Below are 27,200 nucleotides of genomic sequence, written 5' to 3'. Positions count from 1 at the left end.
TCAATCGGGAAAAATTGTACAGTATTCCAAATTATTCTGGCTCATGAAGTTAGTAGAGGAAATGACATCTGAGCTGAGCACTGTTTAAATGCAGACTTTAAATGCACAAATATCAGTAATAAAAAAGCTTGTCCAAACTGGTCTTTTATTTGAAAATGAAGCATGCACGGTAAATGGTACACATGATACATTACTTCATTCTGTAACAGTATAACATATAACAATATATAAATCATACATATATATATTATATTATATATATTAATCATAAACTTACAGTTGGGTGCAAAAGTCTGAACTCTATAAATAAGAAAACAATTAAAATAAACAATGTCTAAAAATAAAAACTAAGAAACATCGTAAAAGAAATGAGAGATTTGTTTAGTTTCTGGATTGTTTCTGGATACATTTATGACTGTACAATGCTCCTTGCTTTTACTGAAGCACATTGATTCATTCTAAAATCACACTAATTGACACGATTATTAGATTTTAGGTTTTGTTAAAGCTTATTTAGTTGTGCTTTATAAGGAAAAATGCTTTAAAAGCAAAAGGGAAACTTTGCAGGTTAATCTCTTTTTATACAAGCTAACAATAAAACTTACGATGACATATCAAATGAAATACAATCGTATCAAATCCTGTAAATAATAATAGAGTTCCTGTGTAAGCCATGAGCAACATTGTTCACAAAAAAAGCTCTAATGCTTTCTAAAGCTCGATGCTCTCAGAGTTGAAATAAGCTAAATTTTTTTAGAGAACGAGCGAAAGAAAAATGGAGAGAATGAGTGGACTGAAGCATGTTTTATGAAATAATGAAAAAAAGCTTCAGCAATCATGCAATTTAAAGAAAAGCTTTCTAAAAACAGTGCTTTGTTCACTTTGTTTTCCCCCCTCCAAATGACAAACATGTGGAGGCCCCACGCTGTGAGTGGATTACATTCTGTGCAATACAATATCTCTTACAGCTGAGGTCAACAGTTCAGTATCCACAACGACTTTATTCAGGCAATGATGCGAGCCTGGACCCACCGCATTTTGTCATTCTGAATTTCACGGCTGAGTTTCCCAAACTGAACCAATTCCTGCTGACATGTTGCCAATGGATGAGGGTTTGATAGACTAGTCATGGCGGTTATCGCACACTGGCGCTGTCAGACAGGTGACGGCGAGCAACCGTGTGTATTTGCAAATCGATTTTCAGCAATACGGGGAGAACAGGAAAAGACGTCTGGTGAAATGGAATCAATTGTGTATGCAAGTGGAAAGAAAAAACAGATAAACGAGTGGCTGAAACATTGCAACAAGAGGTGAAGAACAGTCCCAATTGCTAATAAATGTACTGTACATCGCGCAGTATGGTCGCACGCTGAATGTGCACACATTTTAATAACAGCTGTGTATCATATCGACTCGCTGCATGGTAACAAGCTGTTATTGAATAAAAGCTTTATGTGTTTTTCAAGAATATGTAGCGGCAACATGTCTAAAGTCTACATCAATTGAATTTTCAAGCCATTTACATTTAATGTGGTAAATTTAGGAGGGGAATAGGATATTCTTTGAAGCTTTCTTTTATTTATGGAGCTTATCCATTATAAATGGACTGGATGCAAAGTGTGTGCTGCAGCCAAAACGTCTAATAGTAATGAATATTATTACAATTAGAATCTCACATACTTTTAAAACATAAATATATTTAAAAATAAAAGACCTTTTTTTAAAGCATTTAAAAGCATATGTAACCTTCATTTCAATACTTTTGAAAAAATGGCGTTCTATGTAACACCATATGTGCCCCTGAAACACATTTTGAAATGCATTTTGAACTATTTTCAATTTCAAAATGTGTTTCACTATTTACAACATAAATAGCATATAGTTTGGCTTGGGTTTTTTTTTTTGTTTATTTTTGGCCATATGGCAAGTGAAAAGCAAAAATACATTTTGTTTCAGTGAAGAGCAAGTAATAACATTTTTGATTAAAGATTAATTAAAATACTTTTGTCTTCAGAATACCATTCACTGACTAACTATTTACAACAAGACCAAGAATGTGCATTAAGAAAGTAAATAGGATCAATTTAGATTTTAAGTTCAAACTAACTTCTATAATATCAATGTAACGATAACAGAAGAATGTGACGAATGTTAGAATTCGACGCAGGACGTCATTTCTTAACTAATCCCCCCAGAACTAAAAACCAAAAACCAAAGTAAGTCAAACAATGTAGTTAGAACTACCGTCTGGCACAATGCCCTTTAGAGGCTTCCTGTTAAAACTTTTGAATCATTTGTGTTGACTTCCGCGTCGGCATTAAAGGTCTTAATTGCACATCGACGACAACACTTCACAGCGAAAACGTTATGACTGTTTAGCTGCACAAAAACATTTGTCTCTGACCTGTGCGGGAAATTGTTGTGCAACACGCAATTACATGACATAACATGACAACAGGCTTGCGTATAGATGAGAGTGTTAAAACCTATTAATTAACAAGTCCCCAGAGAACCCTTTTTATAAATCTGTGTCCAATATTAACTAAAGCAATAATGTAGTTTTTTGTTCTATTTTGGTAAATTTCTTCGGGGACTAAAAGCTGGGTTTGATGCATGAATGGTGATAGTACTTTGAATTGCACTCAGGACTTTTGCATGAGCATACTCTCTTTTTCATAAATTAATACTATTGGGAATAAATTAGTTCTCTGCTAATTAGGCTGGCAGCCAGTTTCGAATGCCATGCTAAGCGAACATCGAGCATGGAACACTGGCATTGTGTCATCCGAGGAGAGGAATTCCTCTATTCTCCAGCGCTTATCCCAGTTCCACACCACTAATCAGGATGCCAATTTTATCCCCTCATAACGAGGATCCACACTGCTCTTATATTCCACATCAGAATCCCTATTTGCATATGAGCCGTCCCAGCGTTTTGTCACTTTGAATAAGTATCCGTGGTCCAAAAAAACTCTTTAGCAGCAGCTTCTCAAAGCCTACATCAGTTCTACTTAGACCTCGTCCAAGTTGCAATTACTTATCGCTGGGCCCAGATGGAATCTGTGGGCTTTTATTGCATTTTCTGCACTTATTTTAGGAGAAATCATCTAAACGGATTTAAACATGCTAAAATGTTGAGAATACTGCACTTATTTGTAGCAAAAAATGTAATCAAATTAGTCAAACTGTTGAATAAATAAACATGCATGTGTGTCGGGAGAGCAACTTCAATAATAATAATAATGTAGCAGTACATGTTTTATTACAAGTTTCTTGCGCACCAATATTGTATAGTGTCTCTACACAAAAGTTTTAAACAAGTAAAAAAACTGTATAACACACACACACACTAATTTATCTAACATTGCTTGTTTTACGTCTTAACATCATAGAACAATAACTGTTCAATATCTGTTGTTATTACTGAAATAATGTTGCAGAATCTCACAACACAAAACAGAACTGTCTCATAACTACATGCTTGAGAATAGCAGCGCTTCCAGCTCTCTAGCAGACGGACTAGTTTTAGTGACGCTGCTGTTGATCGGCGAGGTGGAGGATGTGTGGAACTTTATGAATGACGCTCATTCTGATTCAGCGAGAAAAAGCTGTTCTGAGGGAGAATCCTCTCGAGAAGTTTCTTCTCCTACCCTGCAGCTTTGAGACTGAGACGAGGAGAAGGTGGGTTGTTACTGTCAGGGTTTAGCTGCAATTATCCCTTCATTAAAATATATTAGATCATTAATAATCAGTCAGCCCTGCCACATTTAGATGCAATTAAAACTTACTTCAGTCCAAGGTGTTGGGAGTCCAAGGTGCACGGCAGTCATATTCATCATGTCTGCTTAACTAACATGACGATATGAAAATCCATCATCAAAATCCAATCTCGTTGAAGAATTAACAATCCCACCACCTCCTCTCTGATAAAAAAGAAGAACCTCACCAGAAGCTCCCGCAAGCCAGGCTTTCTGCACCGAGACCGAGAAGAGTTGCAGTGTTACAAAAAAAAAAAAAGTCACATCCTAATGAGAGAGGCTCAGCTGTCGGTGAACACCGCTCCTGAGAAAATGACAATATAAGCTCACTTGACACCCTCTCTATTTCTCCCTCCCTTTCTGTTATTGTTTCCCTCCTTTTTTGGTCTAGTTCCCCATCAAACACATGTGAGCAGCGACAAGAGTGCCAATTGACCTTTACAGCTTGCAGCTGTTCGCCTCCTGCAAAAAATCGCATGTGACGAGGTGCAGATTCTGGTCACAGTCCTTGGTTTTGTGGCAATCATTGTCCGTCTTGCATGAATCAGCATGCGCTTAATTATGGATGGGTAGTTTTTGTCGGTACATGCTCTGAAAATGAATTCGATTAACCCCTTGACTGACGAACGTTGGCGATGTTGTTTGGTAGGTGGGGCATCCGTGTCGACACTTGACAAGTGGAAGAGATAATTGGGTTCAAGTGCATCAAAAATACTCCAGTTGTAATACCATTTGGTCAGGACACTAGATATTAGCCTCACTTTTTGAAAAGTCAGACCTTGGCTTCTAGTTATTTTTTTGTGGCCATTATAAAAATGCTGTTATTTCTGGACCGAACATTGAATTGCGCGTAATTGCATCAGACACACAGAGATTGTATAAAGGGACAGTCGTATTACAGCAGACCTTGACACAATGACAGTGGACAGAGGAAGTTCTCATAGTGGCAGTGGAAATGTGGCCATTTTCTGTCAATGTTTCTTTATTGAAAGGGACAGTAGAGAGGAGGCAAGAGAATTAATGGGGGGACGAGAGGAGGAATGAGATCAGGAATATTACAGGCCAGTTAGTGTGGGTGCAAAGTACTTGGCCGTGATTTGAGATGGTGGGTGTATTTTGATGCATGACTCATTTACGACTCAGGTCACTGGGCCAAAAAGTAATAAATATATAAATAATTAGATAGGGCTGCTCAAATAAACCAAAAGGTTCTGACAGTTCAGGATTCAAGTAAAAATAAATAAATGAATAAAATGAAGTAAAATAAAAAAATACGGTAAAAAGTAAAATTAATTAAAAGTATAAAGTAAATTTAAATAAATGGTAACAAAATACAAATAAAGTAAAATTACATAATATACAATAAAAATAAAATAAAGTAAAATAAATATTTAAATATATGCAAATAAAAATAATAAATAAAATAAAATACAATAGAAATAAAATAAAAAGTTCATTAAAATGATCTGTGAGAAAGTATCATCAAAGAAAATCAAAGAAATGACCAACTTCACCTTTAAACTAGTATCAACAATAGTTCGGATGAGCAAGGAAGATTTCATCCGGACACAGAATCATGGTGCAAATTATGGTCTGTTGCTCCTCAGATGTCCTCAGGCGGTTCATTTTCAACATAGCGTTCCATCAGAGCAGGAGTTCAAGGTCAGTGGGTGTCAGCCAGAGCACTGGGGCGAGTTGTGGTTTTTGAGGAGCAATTAAACTGAACGCTAACAGTAGGCTGAGAGCTATGTATGAGGAGAGGATGATGCTGGGGTCGTCTTGTTATCACCAGAGCCACGAGCAGAGATTTCTTTAAAGATCAAACTCATCATTTATGATGAAAAGATAATGCAAACTTATAATGTAGCTTTTGACTAGTTGAATGGCTGTCATTAAACTGAACAAATGTAATCATGAAGACACATTCATACAGTAGTCACATGACATATAGATCTGTTAAGCAATTCACAAGCACTTCATTTCACACTGAATAGTCCCATTTTAATAGGTCAATGTCTAAGCATGTAAAAGAGGCATGAATGACTCAGAATGGCTCAATAAGTAAAGACAGCCGAGATCATTAAAAAATGTCTTTCTAAAAATTTTGTTGTGAAAATTAGACATTAGACACCTTTACACAGTACAACCTGTTGAACAACTGTGCTATTTTCTTTTAAGAAAATAACTTCACTAAGTAAGAGTCAAGTTATTTCACAGCTGGGATTGTGTAGAGCCATTTAAAGCTGCATTGAAACTGTGGTGTGGAATGGGTCCCTGTTAAAGTCCAATATAGGGAGAAAAACCTGTAATATTTTCCTTAAAAATCTTAAATTCTTTTCGACTGAAGACTGAAGACAATGACATCTCGGATGACATAGAGGTGAGTAAATTATGAGGAATTATTTATTATGCAAGTGAATTAATCCTTTAAATATGAATTGTGATTTAATTTTAAGTTATAAAATGTGATGAACTTTTGTATAATAAAAAAATAGTAATAATATAGTAATAATAATAATAATAATAATAATAATAATAATAATAATACTAATATAAATACTCTACGTTTTCCCACTGAAAAAAACCCCAACAACCTTCAAGCATTTCTTTTGAATCCAGTAATACATGTAAATATTTTCTTGCCTCCTCCACCATGTTGACAATTCCATTTAAATATGTCTACATGCAAAGTCATATGTTAAACCAAAGTACCAGCCCAGATGGATGTATATACTGTCCAGAAATGAGCTTCAACTGTTCAGCTTTTAATTCTGTCCAGAAATGATATTATCCTGATTAAATGCCGATGAAAAAGGGGAAAATCCAAGGGGTAAGTTAGCAGATGGCCTTCAGGCATTAACCTCTGCACTATTTGTTCTGTGACGCGAGGGCCGAGTTTCATTTTATTACCAATATAACAAAGTAATGCAGATTTGAAACGCTTTGACAGAGAGAAATCCAGGGCAATCTCTCTGATGGACAACAAAACCCCTCCTCGTTTACTCACACAAACATGCTCACTCTGTACATTCCCTACACTCATCTCTTGCCCTGCCTCTATCTTTTCCTCTCTCACTCTTTCAGGATGTGTCTTCGAGCTTCTTTCATCCTACCTTTCCTCTCTCTCTCTCTCTCTCTCTCTCTCTCTCTCTCTCTGTCTCTGTCTCTGTCTCTGTCTCTGTCTGTCTCTCTCTGTCTGTCTGTCTCCACCCCCGCAGTTCTAGCGCTTGCTGCAGGACCATTCAGCTGTCACAGACATAAGCAGACATTATCCACTGGCATACATTTGTGCCTTGGACTTCTGCAAGTAATGACTGCAGCATTAGGATTACCTCTGGACCCCCCTTCGACTATTCAACTGCAATCATTCTGTCTGTGACGGAGGGGGAGGAAGCGGCCTTTATCACACAGGGAGAGATGACATAAGTTAGAGTGGTGGAGAATGAGTCATCAAATACAGTCACTCTTTCTGAGCGGCTAATGCTTATGCTAGCTGGGCTTCTGCTGAGCAGGAAATGATGGCTTTGCTAAGGAGCTTGTATATGTCATTAGACTACTACTAATGGGGAGACGTGTAACATATATGGCTGCTTCAGATGGAGATTTTAAATATGGAGATTTAAAGGGCCAGTACACTCAAAAATTTTAATTCTGTTTGCTTAATCACTATCTTGTCATTCCAAACATGTTTGACTTTTTTCTCTGGAACACAAAAAGAGAAACGCGAAATAATGAGGGAGTTTTCAAAAGTTTCAAAAAGGGGGAAAATTAACCATAAAAGTGGTCCACACAACTGTGCTTTATTCCAGATCTTCTGAATCATACAATTGTTTTGTGTGGGAAACAGACTGCAGTGAGCTGTGACTGGATCAGTGAATCAATGAGCTGAATCAGAGAAAAACAGATAAGGTTGATTTGTGAATGAATCATTCAAGTTGGTTTGATGAACTGAATCAAGTGATTCAGTGAAAAGACAAGCTAAACATCAAGAACTAGAGTAGATGTTAAAGAAACACTCTGCTTTTTTGGAAACAGGCTCATTCTCCAAGTCCCCCAAAGTTACTAAGTTTTACCATTTTTGAATCCATTCAGCCGACCCTGGTGATAGCACTTTTAGCACAGCTTAGCCTAGATCAATGAGTCCAATTAGACCAGTAGCATCGTGTTCAAAAATTACCAAAGAGTTTCAATTTTTATTTTTTTTTAAACTCGACTCTTCTGTAGTTATATTGTGTACTAAGACTGGTGGGAAATAAAAAAGTTGTGATTTTTTAGGCCGTTATAATTAGGAACTATACTCTCTTTCCAGCGTAATAATCAAGCAAGGTGTCTTGTCGGTACATGCTCTTTACAGTGCCTGAAAACAGCCGGACCCTCTTGCTTTCACAGGCAGCATGTCTTGCAAGCTGGGGACTATTTTCACACAGGTGCCTGCTTTACAGCAACTTCTTTCATTATTATGTCGGAATGGGTATTATTCGTATTCATATCTGTCTAGAAAATTGCAACTTTTAATTTTCCACCGGTTTTAGTACATCATATAACTACAGAACAGTCAAGTTTTTAATAGGAAAAATATTGAAACTCCTTGTTGAAGTGTTTGTAAAGGAAAGGAGTTTTCCTTTAAGATGTTAAATAAAACACTGAATATCAGGACTGCTACAATACATACAAGCAACAAAGGTAAAAACCTTTTGGTAAGTAATTTAACAGTCTAGTTGCTTTTAAGACACTTTTCTAGCACTTCTGTGTCCTTTTTGAAGCTTAAAAAGTCTCCATTCATTGTACTTGCTTTTGAAAAATGACTAGTATATTCTCCAAAATACCTGTTTGTGTTCCCCTGAAGAAAGGATATAAAAAATCTCATGTCTGGGTAAAGTATAAGCAAATTACTAAAGGACAAATGTGCTGCTGTCTGCAAAAAAAAAAAAGTAATTTGTGACAAAGTACTTCTCTGGAGAGAAGATTTTTGAATTATAATAGCATGGCCCAAAAAGCAGGTGACAAAGGACAAGAGTTTTTCTCACCAAGAAAACGATTTGATTTCAAACAAGCTTTCATTTTATGTAGAAATAATAACAATAATCCGAGAGCAAAGTACGATGGGTTTAAGCAAATTTCACGAGCCGGTCTACAGCACTTACCAGATCTTGTGTTCATTAGTTTTCACTAAGCCAGTGCAATATGCAAAGGTCAGGATTATTTGATTCACCTAAATAGGACGTAATGATCACACATGCTGAATTCATAGTAGGGTGTAACAAAAGACAAAGCTCAGGGAGAGCGGGCAATTACAGAGAAACAAAATAAAAGCAGCGAATCGTGACTAACAAACAAAATCACTGACTCAAAGCACAACAGGAAACGCACAAAGGCTATTTCAGACCAATCTGGCCCTCTAGACAAAAAGAGAGTCTGAAGACATTAAAGAAGTAAAATGCTGACACAAGATAGTATTGTGAAGTGTTATTTAAAATTCAAGCCAGAATGATTTTTTTGTGGATCTATACAGTTTTAGCAATTATATCTTGAAGTGCTGAGCGCTTTTCAGCCGACACTACATTGTGTTCCTTCAAGCGCATGTTTTAAATGAAATCTGTCTTCTAGCACAATGCATTGTTAATTAAGGCATATACAGAGGTCATTTCAACTATTTTCTTCGATACAAAAAGTATGAAACGTTTTAAATGCCTGAAATGCAGTTCTTTTACAAAGCAGAACTGTCATGCCATAAAGTGCATGTATGATTGGTGGCTGAGAACAATGCGCTTACCAAGGCCAATTGGATAAAAGATTACATACAGTCTGCCTTTGTAAGAACTTTATATGCCATTGTTGCTTCTGACACGCGTCCATTAGAGTGCGCGTTACTAACAAGATGCATTATGGGAAAAACAGGTCTTTCTGCCATCTCTAAAATGCCAGGTACTTAATTAAAATCTCTTCACATACTTCAGACAAAGTATACACAATACACTCATTTGCATCATGACTATAATTTGATATTCTATAAACTGTAGGGGAGCATAACGACATGTAGGAAACATGTTTTTCACTTTCCTCGTAACTCTCCAACCTGACCCTCTCATGTACCTGTATTTTTTGAGTCAAAGTCTTCTCCAGCAATTCATTCAAGCTATGCTTTGATAATATGGAATGTATTACATTGCATTAACCTCTGCACCTGCGCTAATTGAATCTGTGAGTCTTAATGAGACATGCAGAAAAGATCGGCAATGTGCATCGCTCACCAAGGTTGTCTGTAATTACAATTAATGACGGCCCTATACTTTTTTCATTTATTTCTACAGAAAATTAATGGTTTGCCAATCAACCTCGACAGAAACGTATGTTGTAGTCTGAATGTAAGTTAATTAGGTCCAGCTAAAGTGCATGAGCAACAAACACGTCCATTACTTACACAGCACTATGAGCTCCATGATAGCCTCCCGGGGTTTGACGTTGAAGCCGTTGTACTGACTGGTTTGGCAGCGGTACGTGCCGGCCATCTCGCGAGAGACGTTGACGATGCGCAGAACTCCGTCGTAGCTTTCGGTTTGCATGTTTCCATCCGGCATGGGTACTTCCTTATCAGCACGGGACCAAAGGATGATGGGTTTGGGTTTACCGGAGACCAGGCACTGCAGCTCTACCGTGTCGCCCTCCTGAGAGAGCAAAGGGGACTTTTCTTGTGGGACGGTCAGGTTGGGTGGAACTACAAGAGAGCAGATGATGATCACAGTGTTCGTATTATAATGAGATAAGAAATTATAACAATGCATTATTTTACTGCACAAAATAAGTTACCGTATGTAAAAAGCAAAAGGCTTTAAAGGAATGTTCTGGGTCCAATACATGTCGATAGCATTTATTACATAATGCGATTAACGGAAAAAAATACTACAATTTTTTTTTTAATGTTTTGTCAACCTGTTGATTTTGGACTATAGTCTCTATTTGTGTCACTTTACAGGACCTTGAATGGTTAAATACACACAGTTTCATGTGACACAATGCCTATCTTTAAATATAACCTCATAAACACAGTAATTTAGGTTTTAAGTGAAAGCAAACAGCTGAGAAGGAAAACACACAGCAACAATATATTAGAGCCAGGTAGTTCTTAAAGTGACAGCAGTCTAATATTTCTGCTGACTGTCATTCACTTTAATCCTATTACAAAAGAGAGAAAGCTCTCACAGCTCTTAACTAAATCACTTTAGTTAAGAGCTGTGAGAGCAAAATAACTATATATTTGTGATGCGATCTTGAAAAAGCCAAATTTTACCTTTTTTCAAAGCCGTTTTGTCCATAGCTTGACTGTAACAACAGTTATTGCAATCTGAACTCGGCTGATAGCTATGATTTTCAGGAATGGAATTTAGAGAAAAACTGGTTTAACGTGAGGCGAGTTTCACTTTCACTTCACAGCTTTAACAAGAGCTGTAGTGCTATACTGCATCATTAACCAAACAGACTAACATTGGCCTGAAAAGGACAGTTCTCTCTTCTGTTGTTTTTCATGGGCATAGTCTCTTGATCAACTTTTGATCACCCCTTGTTTGTTTAGATAGCACGAATAGCGTACCTCAGAAAAGCGACCTGTTGCAGATAAAAAGACTGTCATCAGACTCCTCCTCTTTAGTATCCTCCTCTTTTCATCATCCGATCCTTCATCTCTCTATGTGTTTTAGAGTACTGACATCACTGTTTTAGGGCACTGACATCACCATGATTAAACCGATTGAGACAAGTAAGATTGTTAAGTTAAGTTCAGTTGCGTTTGTATCGTGAGCTGCGCTATCTCATGAGAATAAAATGAATGAATAAATAAATAAACTTTGCATGCCATAGTTTACACAGAACTGCCAGGAAATGTGCATTGATCCACCTTTAATATATGTCAAATGGATGATAATATATGATTCATTTTGATAGGATAGTTGAACTGTTTTTGTCATGTTAAGAGAAAGCAACTCGCAGAATTTTTATAATAGAAAGGCCAAGATATTTTCAGAGATGACAGACAAGATGTTCTAGAATATTATTTTAATGAAAATCTGATTTTGACCAAAAATATGACATTCGATGAATTTCCTGAAAATGTCCCAGCACAACATTTGATGCTTTTCCCAGAGCGCTTTAATTGACACTTAACTAACATTTAATTGACATACATACATACATTGTTTCTTATTTATTTGTAGATTTTTATCCTATTGCTCTTGTTTCTTCTTATTATTATTTGCTGGCTTTTTTTTACCTTGATTCAGGCTAGTATTATTTTTTTTCGTGATACTGACATCGGTGACGATGAAAATCTATCTATTATGAAAATCTCATGGTATCAGAAATGTTGATATCATAAAGACCTTATTTAAAGAAAAAAAAACTCTGGGACTACACTTCTAGGCAAATAAACGTCTAGTTATTTGTCACAGATAATATCTGTATCGGTTTTGCCAGTACATCAACAAAGACATTCTGTCAGCCACCAGGTGTCAGATAACGTCGTTTCTGGCTGGTTTTCACCGCCAGACATCATAAACGTATGCAGACAACAGGAAGGAGACAAGGTTTATGTTCTTCTGCTGATTCCAGACAACAGGCTGGCAAACTACCGGCTCAGCTCCATGTAAACAAGGATGTTGTCACCTTTCTTCTCGGCATCCAAGTACGGACATTGTGCGAAGGTTACTGGGTTTACAGACTTTCATCTCTGTTGCATTGTCAAGACGACAAAAGATTGAATATAATTTTACACAGACAAGGTTAGTAAGCTATTCTACTACTGTAGTCTAACCTCAGTCCATATAACGTAAATACTGTCATGCTATAACTGTGACTATATGGCCTATTTTACATGGTTCGCAAGAGTTTCTTCTTTAACTAAGTTTTAAATCAAACTGATTTTTCTGTTGTAATGCACAAATGTTATACTGACTCTACCTTGTGGTCAAGCCATACCATTCCTTCAAATGTTGACAGGCACTCAGGACATCTAGGTTCGAGGGAATGTGAGTTTTCCACATCAAATCCCCAAATGACTGAACAATTTGACCAGAACGCTTTCCACCAACTATTTTGATTGAGTCCAGACCTCAGAAACCGCGGGGTCAGTTTGATGTGATGACATGCTCTGTGAAACAGGACATCTGAAGACGTCTTCAACAATGCCACCAGTTCCTCTAAAATTAGCCACTAGGGTGCCACACAGACCCTTTCCTTTAAACATGAATCTTTCTTTACTGTACACAAAGCATATGGACATGAAGTGTCTAAGTCTCCACGGTCCACTTCACAAGCTCTTCACCATTAATAAAAGAGCTGCGTGGCCCTACTTGGCTAGTGAGGATGAGCACGTTGATCTGGGATTCTCTTAAAAAGCAGGAAAAAACTTCATACAGTACAAGAAACGGACTGTCACAATGAAACCTTTCATGCACATATGAAATGTGGGATATGGAAGATGATGACAAAGACAGATAAATGCAGTACAGTGAGAAATAAAATATTTTTTTTCCTCCTTTGGAGATAAAAGACAAATCTATTTTCTCTCCTACATAAGGTGAGGGGGAAAGACAGATTTATATGAACGGATGGTAATGAGTACAGGACCAAAAAAAAAAAAAAAAAGGAGAAGAACAATGTTGAATGTATTTCCGATTGCGACTGCAGGGAGCCTGGTGGGAGAGAGATCTTGCATCTGCAGGTTGATTAAGCATGATTCTTTAGCAGACCCAGGGCAAACAAACAAACAAACAAACAAACATAGAATATTTTGCATAATGAAATGAGTCAGAAAATAAATCACATTACCCATTTTGGCTACATTAAAAATCCTGAAACAGTATTATCTATGTTTTCTAATAAAAAAAAAACCTTTTAGATCGACGTTCATATCATTAAATTGTCATCAGTGGGGGAGGCTGAGATTATTTAGTTTTATTAAAGCTATAAAACCATAATGTGCTGAAACAGTCTGTAAAACAATAATAAATGTAATCACCGTAAAAAACTGATCTCAATAATAAATAATTTTGAAGTTGTACCGAAGAGTCTTGACATCCTACTATTAACCCCATTTTCACTGCAATTTTTTTTCATTTACTCAGTAATGCATGCATGATTTCCAATTAATTCCTATTTATAATTAATAAATCCATGCTACTGTAAGTGCCAAGCTTGTTAAAACATTGAAATTCAAAGACCGATGTTCTCAGAAAATCTCTTTGAATCCTCATGGCAGTAATATTTAACAGCTTTAGGTATGTGAACTTGTGTACACCCTAGTTAAACACGAAAACAATTACAATTATTTTGGTCATTTAAATAAAGCAAAACTAAAATATGATATAGAAAAAAAATTAAGCTGAATTAAACCTGAATATAAATATAAAAAAACTAAAACTATAAAAATACAGACATCTAAAATTAAATTAAAAAGAACACTGAAAATATATATATAAAAAAAGGTTCAAAATATTAATAAATTCTATTATAGTGTATAAAAAATACTTGAATAAAACCACTTGCTTATTGCATCAGTGTCAACATTATTGGTATATTAAATAGTATTATTTAATATTAAATGGTGTTATGCAAAATACATAAAGTAAAAGAAAGTGCAAACAAAATTCAGGCAGATTTATTTGTTGTTTTTTTGCATATTAAATGTATTAAATGCCATTTCTGAGATTATAAAATTGTGAAAATTCTATCAAATTAGGAAAACCAGCTATGTAAAGAATAAGAATAACTCACCAGTGGTGGAGGAGATGTTGACGTCTATGCTGATCTCTGGTATCCCTCCGTTCTTTAGTGAGGCCACACAGGTGTAAGTGCCAAAGTCAGTAAACTTGAGGTCGATGATGTCCAGGTTTGTGGTTCCTGGGGCAACATCTGGGTCAGTCTGGGTAATGACCATGCGCTCTGAGCTACGCAGCGGACGGCCGTTCTTCAGCCAGCTGAACATCAGCTCCTCGGGCGGCGTGGCCTCCACCTGACAGGATATCTTCACCTCTCTGCCGATCTGGATGTTGTCGTCATTATGATAGGGGTCGGGCGTGATCCAGAAACGGCCCTTCTTCAGAGCTGTGTGGACAGAAAGAAATGTGACTGATTTACCATCGATGAAACATTCGGCTCGTGAGGATATTTCTTCAACTTCTGCCAATCGTGTCTCTTTTAGATTTTTAGAAAGCAAGTCTTTCGCTAGTTTATTTGGCTTGGCCAATATTGAACATACATGCTGCAAAGGAATTTGGCCATTTTTAGCATTTTTACCAGCCTAATATCATTTCCTCCACATCAAAGCTAATATTATTTTAGAATATCACAAAACTGCAGCTTGATTTTAAATAAAACCCCTATATTAATATTTACACATTTAGAATATATTAACACATATAGAATATCTCGATTTCCTTAATACATCAAATGTCTCATCTCAAGGATGTCTCTTTATCAAGTCTCTTTGAAAACATAAAACAGTAAATATAGAAGATGCACGGTAAAATATTTTGTCATTTCATATTATGTATTTTTTATATTTAGTATTTATTTAAATGTTTTTATACAACATTCTATACAACACAAATTAGTAAAAAGAAGTCAAACTGAATTAGTTTTAATCAGTTCCTGGTATACATTAAAGCCTGGCATTGAAAAAAAAACACCCATTTATGAAGGCACTTTCATCTTATAAAATATCAGTTTGCTTAAGAAGCAGTAACACACTGGACGGTTCTCATCATAAAGTCTGTTAATCTCTTCATACGAGATTTGTAACGCACGGTTAATGATGCATTAAATGCAGTGCGTCAGTTTACATAGCTAAAAGGTCTTTGGTTAATGTAATTTCAAAACAGTTTAATGTACAAAACGTTTTCCCACAATTCATCCACACCACTGCTTTTCAAGCAATTATTAGTGCGACAAGCCAATGACATAAATATGACAAAACAAAAAAATGTTAACAAAACACCCATGGGCTATTTTCAAGGGATGGAGGTGAGTGACTATCTTATATACAAATAAAGCTGGGTCTTAAAATACTCCATCCCACTATCACCCCGCAATAAGGTGAGAAATAAACAGAAGGCCCCTCCAGACACAAAACACGTGATATTATTTTGATGGAAGTAGGAGGAGAACAGACGATTCCTTTCACAGAACCTCAGTTCTTTGACAATGACATTGAGAAGAACTCTGACTCAAGCATACTGACATATACAACGCTGGAAGTGATGTAAGAACGGCGTGACATGACACACACTTTCCACACTCTTGCACACCACTCCACACATGCTAATGAGTGAATCTTTGCGAGGTTGGATTGAGAGATCTTGCGCACTGTGTCTCACATTTAGAAATAACTGAAAGCCACACTAGACTGAACAGCAGCTATTTTAGGATCTTTATGGGTTGAAACACACAGTAAATAAACCGATAATAAATAAATAAATCTGTTCTCAAGAAAAAATCGTGTCAACATGAAATCGTGGGACTGTAATTGCTCCTCAAACATTTCTGGTGGCATATATACACACACACACACACACACACACAATACATTATACATATACATTATGTGCATACAAATAAAAATACACAGTAAGCACACATATATTACATAAACATGTATGAGATGCTGTCAACTTTGTTCACGTAATATATGTGTGTACTGTGTACATTTATTATGTATATATAAATACACATACAAATGCATGCATATATTTAAGAAAAACATAATAATGTTATAATATGTTATATTAATATTATATATATATATATATATATATATATATATATATATATATATATATGTGTGTGTGTGTGTGTGTGTGTGTGTGTTAAATATATATACATTCTGTATTTTTAGGCATGTCATTTTGGTTTTATTTCAATTTGCACAAATATTTAATTTTGGGGTAATTTTATCTAATCAAAACCTCTTATGCACAAATATTTAAAATAATAATAATAATAAATATTAACTGTAATTACTTTATAATTTGAAATTTACACTGTAAATTGTTTTATGTACTTAAAATTTAAATTAAAGTTTTGCGAATTTAAAATAATTTGAAATCATGTCTCTGATGACTGGCAATAGCATAATAAACCTCCCCCATAACTGATCTGCAGACAACAGTAATGAAAACACTGGGCAGGATGAAGGTTAGGCTATTACATTAACTTTAGTTGTTAGCCAACCATTTACAAAGTCATGCTAGAAAATAAGCATTAGTTAAACATTATTTATTATTCATACAACAATTCTCATCAATAAAAATTATTACAGATAGATGGATATACCCCCCCAACACCTTACTAATTTTCAAACCCTGGCTATGGCCATGCACTTTGAAAGTTTGAAGTCAAAAGTTTGGACTATGAGTTTTCATTTTTTTGAAAGCCTTTATAATTGCTTAGTGAAGTTGCGTCTATGACAGAATTCAGTAAAAAACACACACATACATACTTTGCATGCCACATTTTTTCTTTCAACCTGTCTTCATCTGAGATGCAATTTGATGGATAAAGTGAAGTTCTGTCCTACATTTTTACTTGTTCCATTGGGAAAAGTCACAAGTAAAATGGGTTGTGAATGCAATTTTCTAAAGTCACATTATTGACTTCTTGTTTTGATCTCGTCTCGTTTTCTCGAGTCTCGTTTCGTTTTATTCTTCATTAGAACCCTTTGCTTACTTCTCAACAGGAGTAAAGAGGTCATAGACACCCAGGCAAATGCCTCGGTTTCTTGCGGGATCCCAAATCTCAAGCTAGCCATGAGCCAAAGCAAAACAGCACAATCTCATTTCCCAGTCGTTTCTGAAAATGCTTTGCATCTGGCCCTAATTATTAATCAGCCGCTGAATTATTTAAAAACAGCTTTTATGAGATCTTATTAACCAATTTATTTGCATTCGTGCTGCACATTTTACAAGCTGTTACAATCTGGACTCTTAAGAAAGGATGTTTCAAGGTGTACCGCGATGCCGATACTGCCAGAGACTGCGAATGCTACGAGATGGATGATAATGAAGAGCTGCAACTTCGCAGGCTTACTTTATGCTAGGTTCAGCTCAGCAGGCCTTGCCTTACTGGTCAATTTGCAGCTTAATCAATAGCGTAATATTGTGGTGAGATAGCTGCGAGCTCTTTGGTGACCCCATAAAACTCGCAGGGTGTTAATGCTTTCGAGTCCAGTTCCTTCGCATGAGTTCTGTCATTATCAAAAAGCACTGCAGGTAAGCAATTACCAAGAGACAAGCTGCGTAATCTTTCCAGAACATTTAAAGTCAGGTTGCTGCACGTCGAGCGTTTGAGGATGATTTCTTACAGTAATCCGCTGTAATAACATCTCTTGAAATTTCAAAAATGCTTAAAATGGAAATCCAACTTTTTGCTTCAACTTTTAATGAGCTTTCCAACAGAAGAATATATCAAGGAGCTCCTAAGAGACAGCATAATGGTTTCTCTCCACCATTTGCACCTGTGTTTTGTAACTGTTTGTTTTATGAAGTGTCTGGGAAAGAATTAAGACTTCACCTTGAATTACTGCGATGCTTTTTGCATGGCATGCACACAATAATAATGCATTTGCAATGCTCAAAGACTGTTCCTTTCTGGCATCAAAGACATGCAAAGGATATTGATGAATGCATTTCAAACGATTATGTTTTGGATATGCCTTTTCTTCGTGATATTATAATTAGTTAGCTGTTTCCTCAGCTCAGCACCCAGCACAGATCATTGTCAACACGCTCTTGTAGCATTATATGAGAATCAATAATCCTTTTGACTAGCCCTGTAGTCGTGCATTCAGATTGAATGGTTAGGAAAAGTCATTTCACTGATGAAGCACTTTTCTTTATTATAATATCTTACGTAATCAAAGGAATATTACAATTACTTTTCTTCACCACTCAAATGCACCTTTTTATAAAGCAAAACTGGAGTTTCAGACTTGCTCGGAAAAAACAGCTTTTCATTTGGAAATTGAACACTATAATTTTGCACATAATATTTATTGAATTAAATAAATGGCCTGTATAATAATAATAAAAAAAAAACCTGATTATTACTGCCTGGGACGAAACAAACAATAGTCAGCCAGTTAAATTCAAACAACTGTTTTTAAAAAGATGTAAAGTACTACACACTGGGTCTAATTCACAAATTTTGTATATCCTGCATGCAACATTTTTTGCACAGAAATTATGAATAATCAAAAAGTGACCAGAAAAATTTGGAAACAAATCACACCACATGAATGCAAAAACCTGAGAGCTTGAGTTCTATATTATATCAAATATTATATTAAACTTGCTTTAACTATACATATACATATACATATACATATATATATATATATATATACATATATATATATATATATATATATATATATATATATATATATATATATATATATATATATATATATATATATATATATATATATATATATATATTTGCAGTTTACAGAATTTCTCTCTCTCTATATATATATGCAATATAATATAATACAATAATATTTGACTGTGTATTACTCTAATTAGTAACAGCTGGCATGTGGTCCCTGAAAAAAAACAAACAGTAAAATAATGTGTATTCATCAACATGAGAATGAGGGTCAGGACAAATTTATGCACATATGCATCTGTTCCGGAGGGAATTTAGCATGAAAATCTTTTCTGTGCACGCAAAACAAGTGTAAACATATACAATAATACAAAAAATATATAAAAACAAGTATCAGAGAACGAATCCCATCATATTACATTCCCGGGCTGAAATACAATCACAATAAAGCCCTACCAACAAGATGCGAGTCCTCCCATTACAGGGGAAGAAATGCTTGAATACAAATCTGTTATTAGCTGTAGTAAATCACCACTGCAGCAGGTCTGCTAATATTCACTGCCTCATCAAAAGCAACCGAATTCTCTATTATCCATTTTGTTATTTAGCAGTGGAATAAGTCAAGTACTACAATGTACGAGAGGATCATGGCAGGCCCCGCTAATTTGAAAGCAGCTTTACAGGCCGAGAATTTCAGTCATTATACCCAATGGAATCTCACCAATGTGCCCTAGCATTCACAACCCTGATGCATTCCTGTGCTACAGACAACACCACGTGTGCAACGATTCTGCTGAGAAAACAGTTGATGTGAAAGACCATCAAAGCCATTCTGGTAGAACGAGATTTACATATCAGAAATAAGACCAATTTCGACGGCCAGGAGAAGGGGGGTGGCAGGACCGATCTTTGCATGCCTGTTTTGATTGCTTGGTAGAAAGTGGCCCAAGCGGGAGATGATATCTCCTCTGTAAATAAATAAAAAGATGAGTTTCTATGGCAGTGTGCAGGCTCAGCAATACCCTTCCTTCCATCTGCGCTCCTCCCAACTCCCCCCTCCAGCTAATAAATATCTTATAAAGAACGAGTTGGGTTATTTTGCAGTTATCTGCAGAGCAGGCCCTGCAACGTTTGGCATAATCTGCTGAAGAAGCTCTGCGCTGGTACTGACAAGGCTCAATATTTGAGTGATAACTGGGGAAGGGTGGGGTGTGTTTTATTGATGATGCTGACAGCGGGTGGTGGAACAGAGCTGTCAGAAAAGGCCTTACTCAGGGATGGCTATCTGGTCACTCCCACCTGGGTCCTGCTGAATGACGTCCCATTACGGCTACCGTCAGGCCAATCTGCCCCTAAGTCATCCCTGCCCTGTGTTTGTTTCGATCAGGAGCTGAGCAACATTATAAAGGGCACTAAACCAAAGCTAAAAATTCTGTCACGATTTAGTTAACAAACCTGTATGACTGACTTTCTTCAGTGGAATGCAGAAGATTTTCATGCAATTACAATCAGGCTTCAAAGGCACCATAAATAGGGAGAGGAATCATTAGGAATTTAATGATTTGGATTCCTCTTAATGATTCCTTAATGGTTCCATTAGAAATTCTCTTGAAAGTGAGAAACTTGTATTTGGAAAATATAAAAGCAAATCTCTTTCCAAATGCAAAGATCATTTCAATAATACATGTAAAATGCCTTTGAACAAAAATGAGGTATGATATTTTAGGAATTTCCTTTTTTTTTTTTACAATTTTAATAATTTACTACAAACAAAAACTTGCTTATGTAGTCATTGGCTTGAGAATCCGACTTCGCTGGTCATGCTACACAGTTTGTTATCCTGCATTTACAACATATTCATATATCATTTGTATCTTTATATATATGTTTTTGTAATTCTCGCCTGTGAGTGCTTGAGAGAGAAGCATTTTTTTTTGCTTTGAGACACTGAGGTTGCTATGATACAGAATATCCGCTAAAGTAATGGCAGACGCATCTCAAATGAAATGTTTCTCCAAACATTACATTTCATAACAGTATTATGGTAGTCCGGCAATTTGATCTAGTAAAGAAGTAAATACTCGGAGACAAGCAATATTAACTCCTCCATTGTTGTTCAGCTGTAATACAGTTGGTAGTCCCGCCCCTTCTCCACGAGTGACAGTGATGAGCGCAGCATTTTATCCAAAGTTGAGTATTCTTCAACTCTCCTTCAACAAAAACCCCTCCTGAATGCTCAGCTTAAAAAAGACGCTCAGCACTTGGCTTGCTACTGCTGTTTTAAAAAATGTGGCACTTCCATTGAGAACAACTGAAATAAAGCTGGTGGATAAATGCTTTGGTGGACATGCGGGCTAAGGTGTTCGTGTTACACATGTTACACGTACAGTACTTACTATTATAATAAGAATTAATTATGCATAATTACATTCAAGTAACCCTAAGACAAACCCTAATCCTAACCCTAAACATATAAAGTACATGTAGTTAATTAATATCACTCAGCACTTCAATATATTATTACAGTGTAACACAGACACTTTAAAGTCCACGTGAAATCAAAATGAACTATATTTACTTTGTTAACTCACATTGCTATTTTTGTGGTGAACACTTATTCAGTGCAAAAAAAAAAATGTTTGCTTTCATATTCTTCAAATCTGAAAATGCTCCTCCCCTCTAAAATGACGGTCCTTCTCAGTTTGACGACTTGGGCATGTATAGTATGACATCCTTAACCACTTCCCTCCAAACGTCAGTGTTCATTTCTAAATAAAATGCCTACTTAACTACATCCAGTAATCATTTAATATTGTTTCTCTCTGAAGTACATCACAATATGGAAATAAAATCGGTCGCAAACTTCCGGTTCATGCAGACGTTAAGTAATGGGTGGTCGAATTGCAAAAAAACAGATTTGTTCAAAACGGCTGATTCAGTAAGAAACTTAACAAGTACCTATGTCCCAATGTGCACTAGCCCCCTTAAATTCTATGTGATATTAGTAGTTTTTGAATACTATTTGGGTGGATAAAAGGCTATACACATTATAGAGCAGGGAGTGAGTCCATCTGAATCACTGTATCATTGCAAAACACCATGTTGCTCCGCGCTACTGTATAAAATGTGCTTGCGCACATCTTCTGATATTCAGAAGAGTAGATTGTTTGTGCAATGAATAGAAAACAAAAACCCACACATGGATTTTTTTTGCTTCATTGCTGAAATTATTACTGCATGCTTTTGGACTCTTAAGACGTGTTTCAATTATATAGGCTATGTTTTTTTTCAAAGTTGGATAATGTCAGCTCTCCCATCGTCTCTCAGTACATTACTTCAGAACCGCTTTCAATGAAAAATAAGTCCTTGCTACAGTACCGAGTTCTCAATGGCCAGTGAATTAACAATTACAGTTTTAACATTTTATGTGCATGATAAGTTTTACATAATACACAAAATTAATAATTAATTAATTAATAATTAATAATCCATTCAAAAGAATGGAGATTTTGGGCCTTAATATTCGAGTGTATTTGCTCAACTCACCACACGACTTCATTGTCACCTCACAAAACAAAGTTAAACAGAGCCACCCATTCTACCTTAATCAATCCTCAAGTGTGCAGCTTCCTCCCTGATCAGTGATTGGGCAAACAGCTCTACCCCTTCACCTCAACCACCGCCCCATCTGGCTACACATGCTCTTTTTCCCATTGCAGGAGAAAAGGTCATATTTCAAATGACCAGTACAGCTGCTATCATAGAGCTTTGTACAAGCAGCCAGCAGAGTGTGTTGGGATTACCCAACTTCCAAACCCTCCCATGTAATATCGTTTTCTCTCCAATCCCTTGCTTATTTTGCCCAACAAATGAGATTCCGCCATCTGTGCAGCAAAGAAGCTGCGCAGCTCATGCTCGTAACGTCCCCTCTGACAATCTTATATTATAAAACCGTCCTCTATCTATCGAGCTACAGAATGGGCCTATCATTGCTATTTTCTGCCCAATAGTGTTGTTTCCATCTATAAGAGAAGCATATAAAAACGAAATGGCCAACATGGCTAGAATGAAAATGCAGTGTTGGCCACAAGTGAGCCATAAAGTTGTGGCAATGATATTGCGACGTTCATGTTGTCCATGTAATGTAGCAGAAAATGAGCAGAAGGTGGCAAATACATCAAGAAAATAACAAAAGCAAGGTCAACGGCATTGCGGGAAGTTCATTTTGACTCAATTAATACATTCAAAATACTCTAATAGTGTTATAAGGGTTTTGGATCATTAGGTTCGAAAAAAAAAAGCAGTCAGACAAAATAATTGCATGTCTAATGCTCCAAAAAAAGTGGCTCTTTAGTGGCTCGGGATTGTCTGTTTCTGCAACAGCGATTATAGAAAAGCAATCAGGACCAAAAACAGAGCCACCAGAGAATCAGTATGTGTGAGTAAACAAAATCTTATAATGGAAATGAATGTTAAAATAATAGCATTTTAATATTACAATGAATGAATAATGCAAAAAGTGTCTCGGAAGGTAATGTTAGGCAATAAACAACTGCTTTCTAATGTGGAAATTGTTTAAGAGGATAATTTACAGCAAACAACAACACAATTGCAAGGATGATCATGCTTTTATACAATAATTCAATAAACAATTTTAATATTGAATAACATACATTTTAATACAAATTTGCTATTTACTGTGCCTGCTTTTTCTTTGCCAACAAAGCAGCAGTATATTTACTGTATGCCTCCAGTTCTTGAATGAATCTGTGTTTTTAAATGTCTTACTCACTGATTCAAATGAATCAACGTTTTTGAACTAATTGGTTCACTCCTTATTGGTTCGTTCCTATTTTAATTTTCCAGTTAAATGTGTGCTTCAGTTATTCATTGATAAAGACAGCCATTACTTTATTCATTAAAGAATCAACATTTTTGAATGAAACTGTTGAACAAATGATTACAATGACACAAATCATTAGTCAATTAACACCACATACTGGTATAATATTTTACCAAGCAGAGTGATAGAAAAAGTGAAAGCTCCCAGGGTGTGTGACCGATATCAGTGCTCCGGGAATACTGCTCAACCAATCAAATTTAAGGACTGGAACTAAGTGCTGTATAATTTACAATAATGTCCAGCCGATAGTATTATCTTGCTCATAACATTACTAATTCAACAGAACATAAGAAAATAAACAGAGAATGATTACTTATTTGAGCTTAACAATTTTATGTAAGAAAAAAGAGATTGTGAAGTATTCTGTAAGAATCCATTCACCACAATAACTACGCTCATCAGTTCAATCAAACTGTAAGAAATAGATTTAAAAAGGTTTCTGAGAATTAGACTGCCCAAAATAACCCCCCGATGTTACCGAAGTTCTCAGTAAAGATACTAAGCACAAACTATTGCTCTTTGTTGTGAAAAGAGCTTGGGGAGTTTCACATGGCAGATTTCTTTCTTTTTTTTTTTTTTTTTTTGGTATGATCCTCTTCCCCTCTACCGTCTACCTCACCAAGATGATCCTCCTCACTGGCAAGACATCTGACTCCCATTGTAGCCTCCAGTCTCACACACAGAAACCCGGCTCGATGGAAATGCGTAATCTCACTGCGCTCCCCAGACCCGGTGAGTTGACAGACAGTAAGGGACTCACATTAAAACCTGGACCTCCAGATGTGTAAACAGCTTTTTGTGCACACCGGGGATCAGCCTTGGGAAGGAGTAACTGTGAAGTAAGCTACAACAGCTGCTCCAAGCGGGGATAGTAAAGCTTCTTCAGAGAGCATCCCACATGCACAGAGATGCCTGAAAAAGCAAATCCTTTTCTCCATTTCACTCTGTTCTTTTGGCTAGATGTAATACGTGAAAGTCATGGATATTCATTGCACTAGGTAATGATGCTGGCTGGAAAAGTGCCTATTTATAAAACATTTCCGAGCAAGGCAGAGTCTTTGAAACCTTCAAGAAAGTTTCAACAAATAATTTTCTAATAAAGCTTAAGCTGTTGCATCATCTTTGTCCTTTCACATTAGCTTCAAACCACAACTTGATTGCTTTCTCGATGCATACTGTCAGTCATTATTCATAATTGCACACTGCATTCATTGTCAAGATATTTATTACCCCCATGTACTGTCATTCTGCTTCCATGATAATCATTAAGTAATTCATTATGCACTGATAAATGGAAATGGGTATAGAGGAAAATGCTGACAGCAAACTTGAGAGGCTTGCAAAACTTATTGGTGGAGGCAATTTACACTGAGTGTAAAGGAAATTAGATGTTATTTACACCCCAGTGTAAATATTAACATACACCATTAGCCTTTTGTACATAGCATCCTATATAAACACTACCATTCAAAGGTTTCTCATGCTAACCAAGGCTGCATCTACAAAACTGTAAAAGAACAAATATTGCTATTTATTTCTACTATATATATATATATATATATATATATATATATATATATATATATATATATATATATATAATAATTTTATTTCAGTGAATGCTGTGAACATGCTGCGTTTGTGCTCAAATAACAATTAATTTTGTAATCAATTTAAAAAAAGCTGTTTTTATTTTTTTTACATGGAAAACTAAACCAATTGAAGCATGTTTCATATTTATTTGTGTTGAAAACATTTTACACAAATTTCCATTTGCTTCCAAATGTAATTCATCTCGTTCTATTATTCATCACAAACTATTCAAATTCCAATAAATCTTTAAATAAATAAAAAAGTGGGCTTGACAAATTTCATTTTTCTTTGGCCTCCAGTACAGTGAGGCCATTTGTTTTGGTTCTAAATTGTACATTAATTTAACTGCAAACATACTGAAATACAAAGAGAACAGGGACAATAAAAGAAGGAGGATGGGATCTGAAAAAAGCCACGAGCCAGATGTAGAATTAAATTGTTCATGCAAAGATACTAATACACATGCTTTACACTCTGGGCCACTTCTCCAATATCCAACTCAGACAAAACAACATTTGGCAGTATTGTCACTTTCCACCAGGTGTGGGGTGCACTGCATGGCCAGTGCTATAATCTGCAAATAAACAATTTACAAAAACGGACAGAAATTATGATCTACATCTACAGTAGCACAAACAAGGCCTAAAAGCCTGGCTTCTTACCTCTGACGACAATGTTAGTGGATTTCTTCGCAGGATTACCCACGTTGTTACTGGCTATACAGCTGTAAACACCAGCATCCTCTGTGCTGATGGCAGGTATTGTGAGGGTCTCGCTGTTGAGATTGCTCTTCTTTGGAAGCTCTTCATTGTTCCGAACCCACGTCAGGGTCGGGGTGGGCTCGCCTCCAGAGATGATGCACACCAGGACCACTGTCTGTCCAGGATTGGCCACAATAGGGTCTTCCACAAGCAGCTTAATAGTCGGGGAGGCTAGGACAAAAACAGACAGGGTAACTCTTATCATCTTTATGTGAAAGACCTATTTTCCTTTTTAAAAGGACACTTGCTGCTGCACTTACATGATGCTTGACATTTATGTCAAGTGAATGCACGTATTACAGTTGGCTAGAAGTGATGGCTTGCAGTTCAAAAAGTTTGACATTTTAGTATTTTCCTCGCACACACCTATTGTTTCGCTTCAGAAGACACTTATTCATCAACTGGGGTTATATGGATTACCATCGTCTTTACATCAAGTTAACGCATGCATGACAGCTGGCAAGAATAGATCATTTAAAAAGTTTAGCATATTAGCATTTTTCTCACACTCCTATCATTTCGCTTGGGAGGACATTGATTCAACTGGGGTTGCATGGATTACCATTATGTTTGCTGTGCACGGTTTTTAAAGCGTCAACTTTGAGGAATCTGTCCACTTGCATTTTATAGACTCACATATAAGGATTATTTTTCTAAAATTCTCAGTTCGTGTTCATCTGAAGTAAGAAAGATAGGAAAACTGACATTTTTGGGTGGCGTATGCCTTAAACCTAGGGGCGTAGGAGCTATCAAAAAAGTTTAAGGGAGACGACACATAATAAAACTCAACAGCTTGCCTCATGAATGTTAATT

At 36.2% G+C, this 27,200-nt stretch overlaps 1 protein-coding gene across 2 annotated transcripts in view; it reads right to left on the bottom strand.

Moving 5' to 3' along the window:
- The window catches only part of mdga2a (MAM domain containing glycosylphosphatidylinositol anchor 2a), a 115,101-nt gene that overhangs the window by 37,305 nt on the left and 50,596 nt on the right, over window positions 1-27,200 (bottom strand). For both annotated transcript variants that reach the window (XM_043263709.1, XM_043263710.1), the window contains exons 6-8: window positions 26,289-26,558; window positions 14,523-14,852; window positions 10,180-10,473 (exon numbers count right to left, since the gene is read on the bottom strand). In XM_043263709.1, the coding sequence (XP_043119644.1) occupies window positions 10,180-10,473; window positions 14,523-14,852; window positions 26,289-26,558 (894 nt within the window). The remainder of the gene's footprint in view (window positions 1-10,179; window positions 10,474-14,522; window positions 14,853-26,288; window positions 26,559-27,200) is intronic.

The sequence above is a fragment of the Puntigrus tetrazona genome, chromosome 17 (genome assembly GCF_018831695.1).
Source record: "Puntigrus tetrazona isolate hp1 chromosome 17, ASM1883169v1, whole genome shotgun sequence".
Taxonomy (NCBI): domain Eukaryota; kingdom Metazoa; phylum Chordata; class Actinopteri; order Cypriniformes; family Cyprinidae; genus Puntigrus; species Puntigrus tetrazona.
Note: the sequence above shows the minus strand (reverse complement) of the source record. Positions and strands in the feature narration are given on the sequence as shown.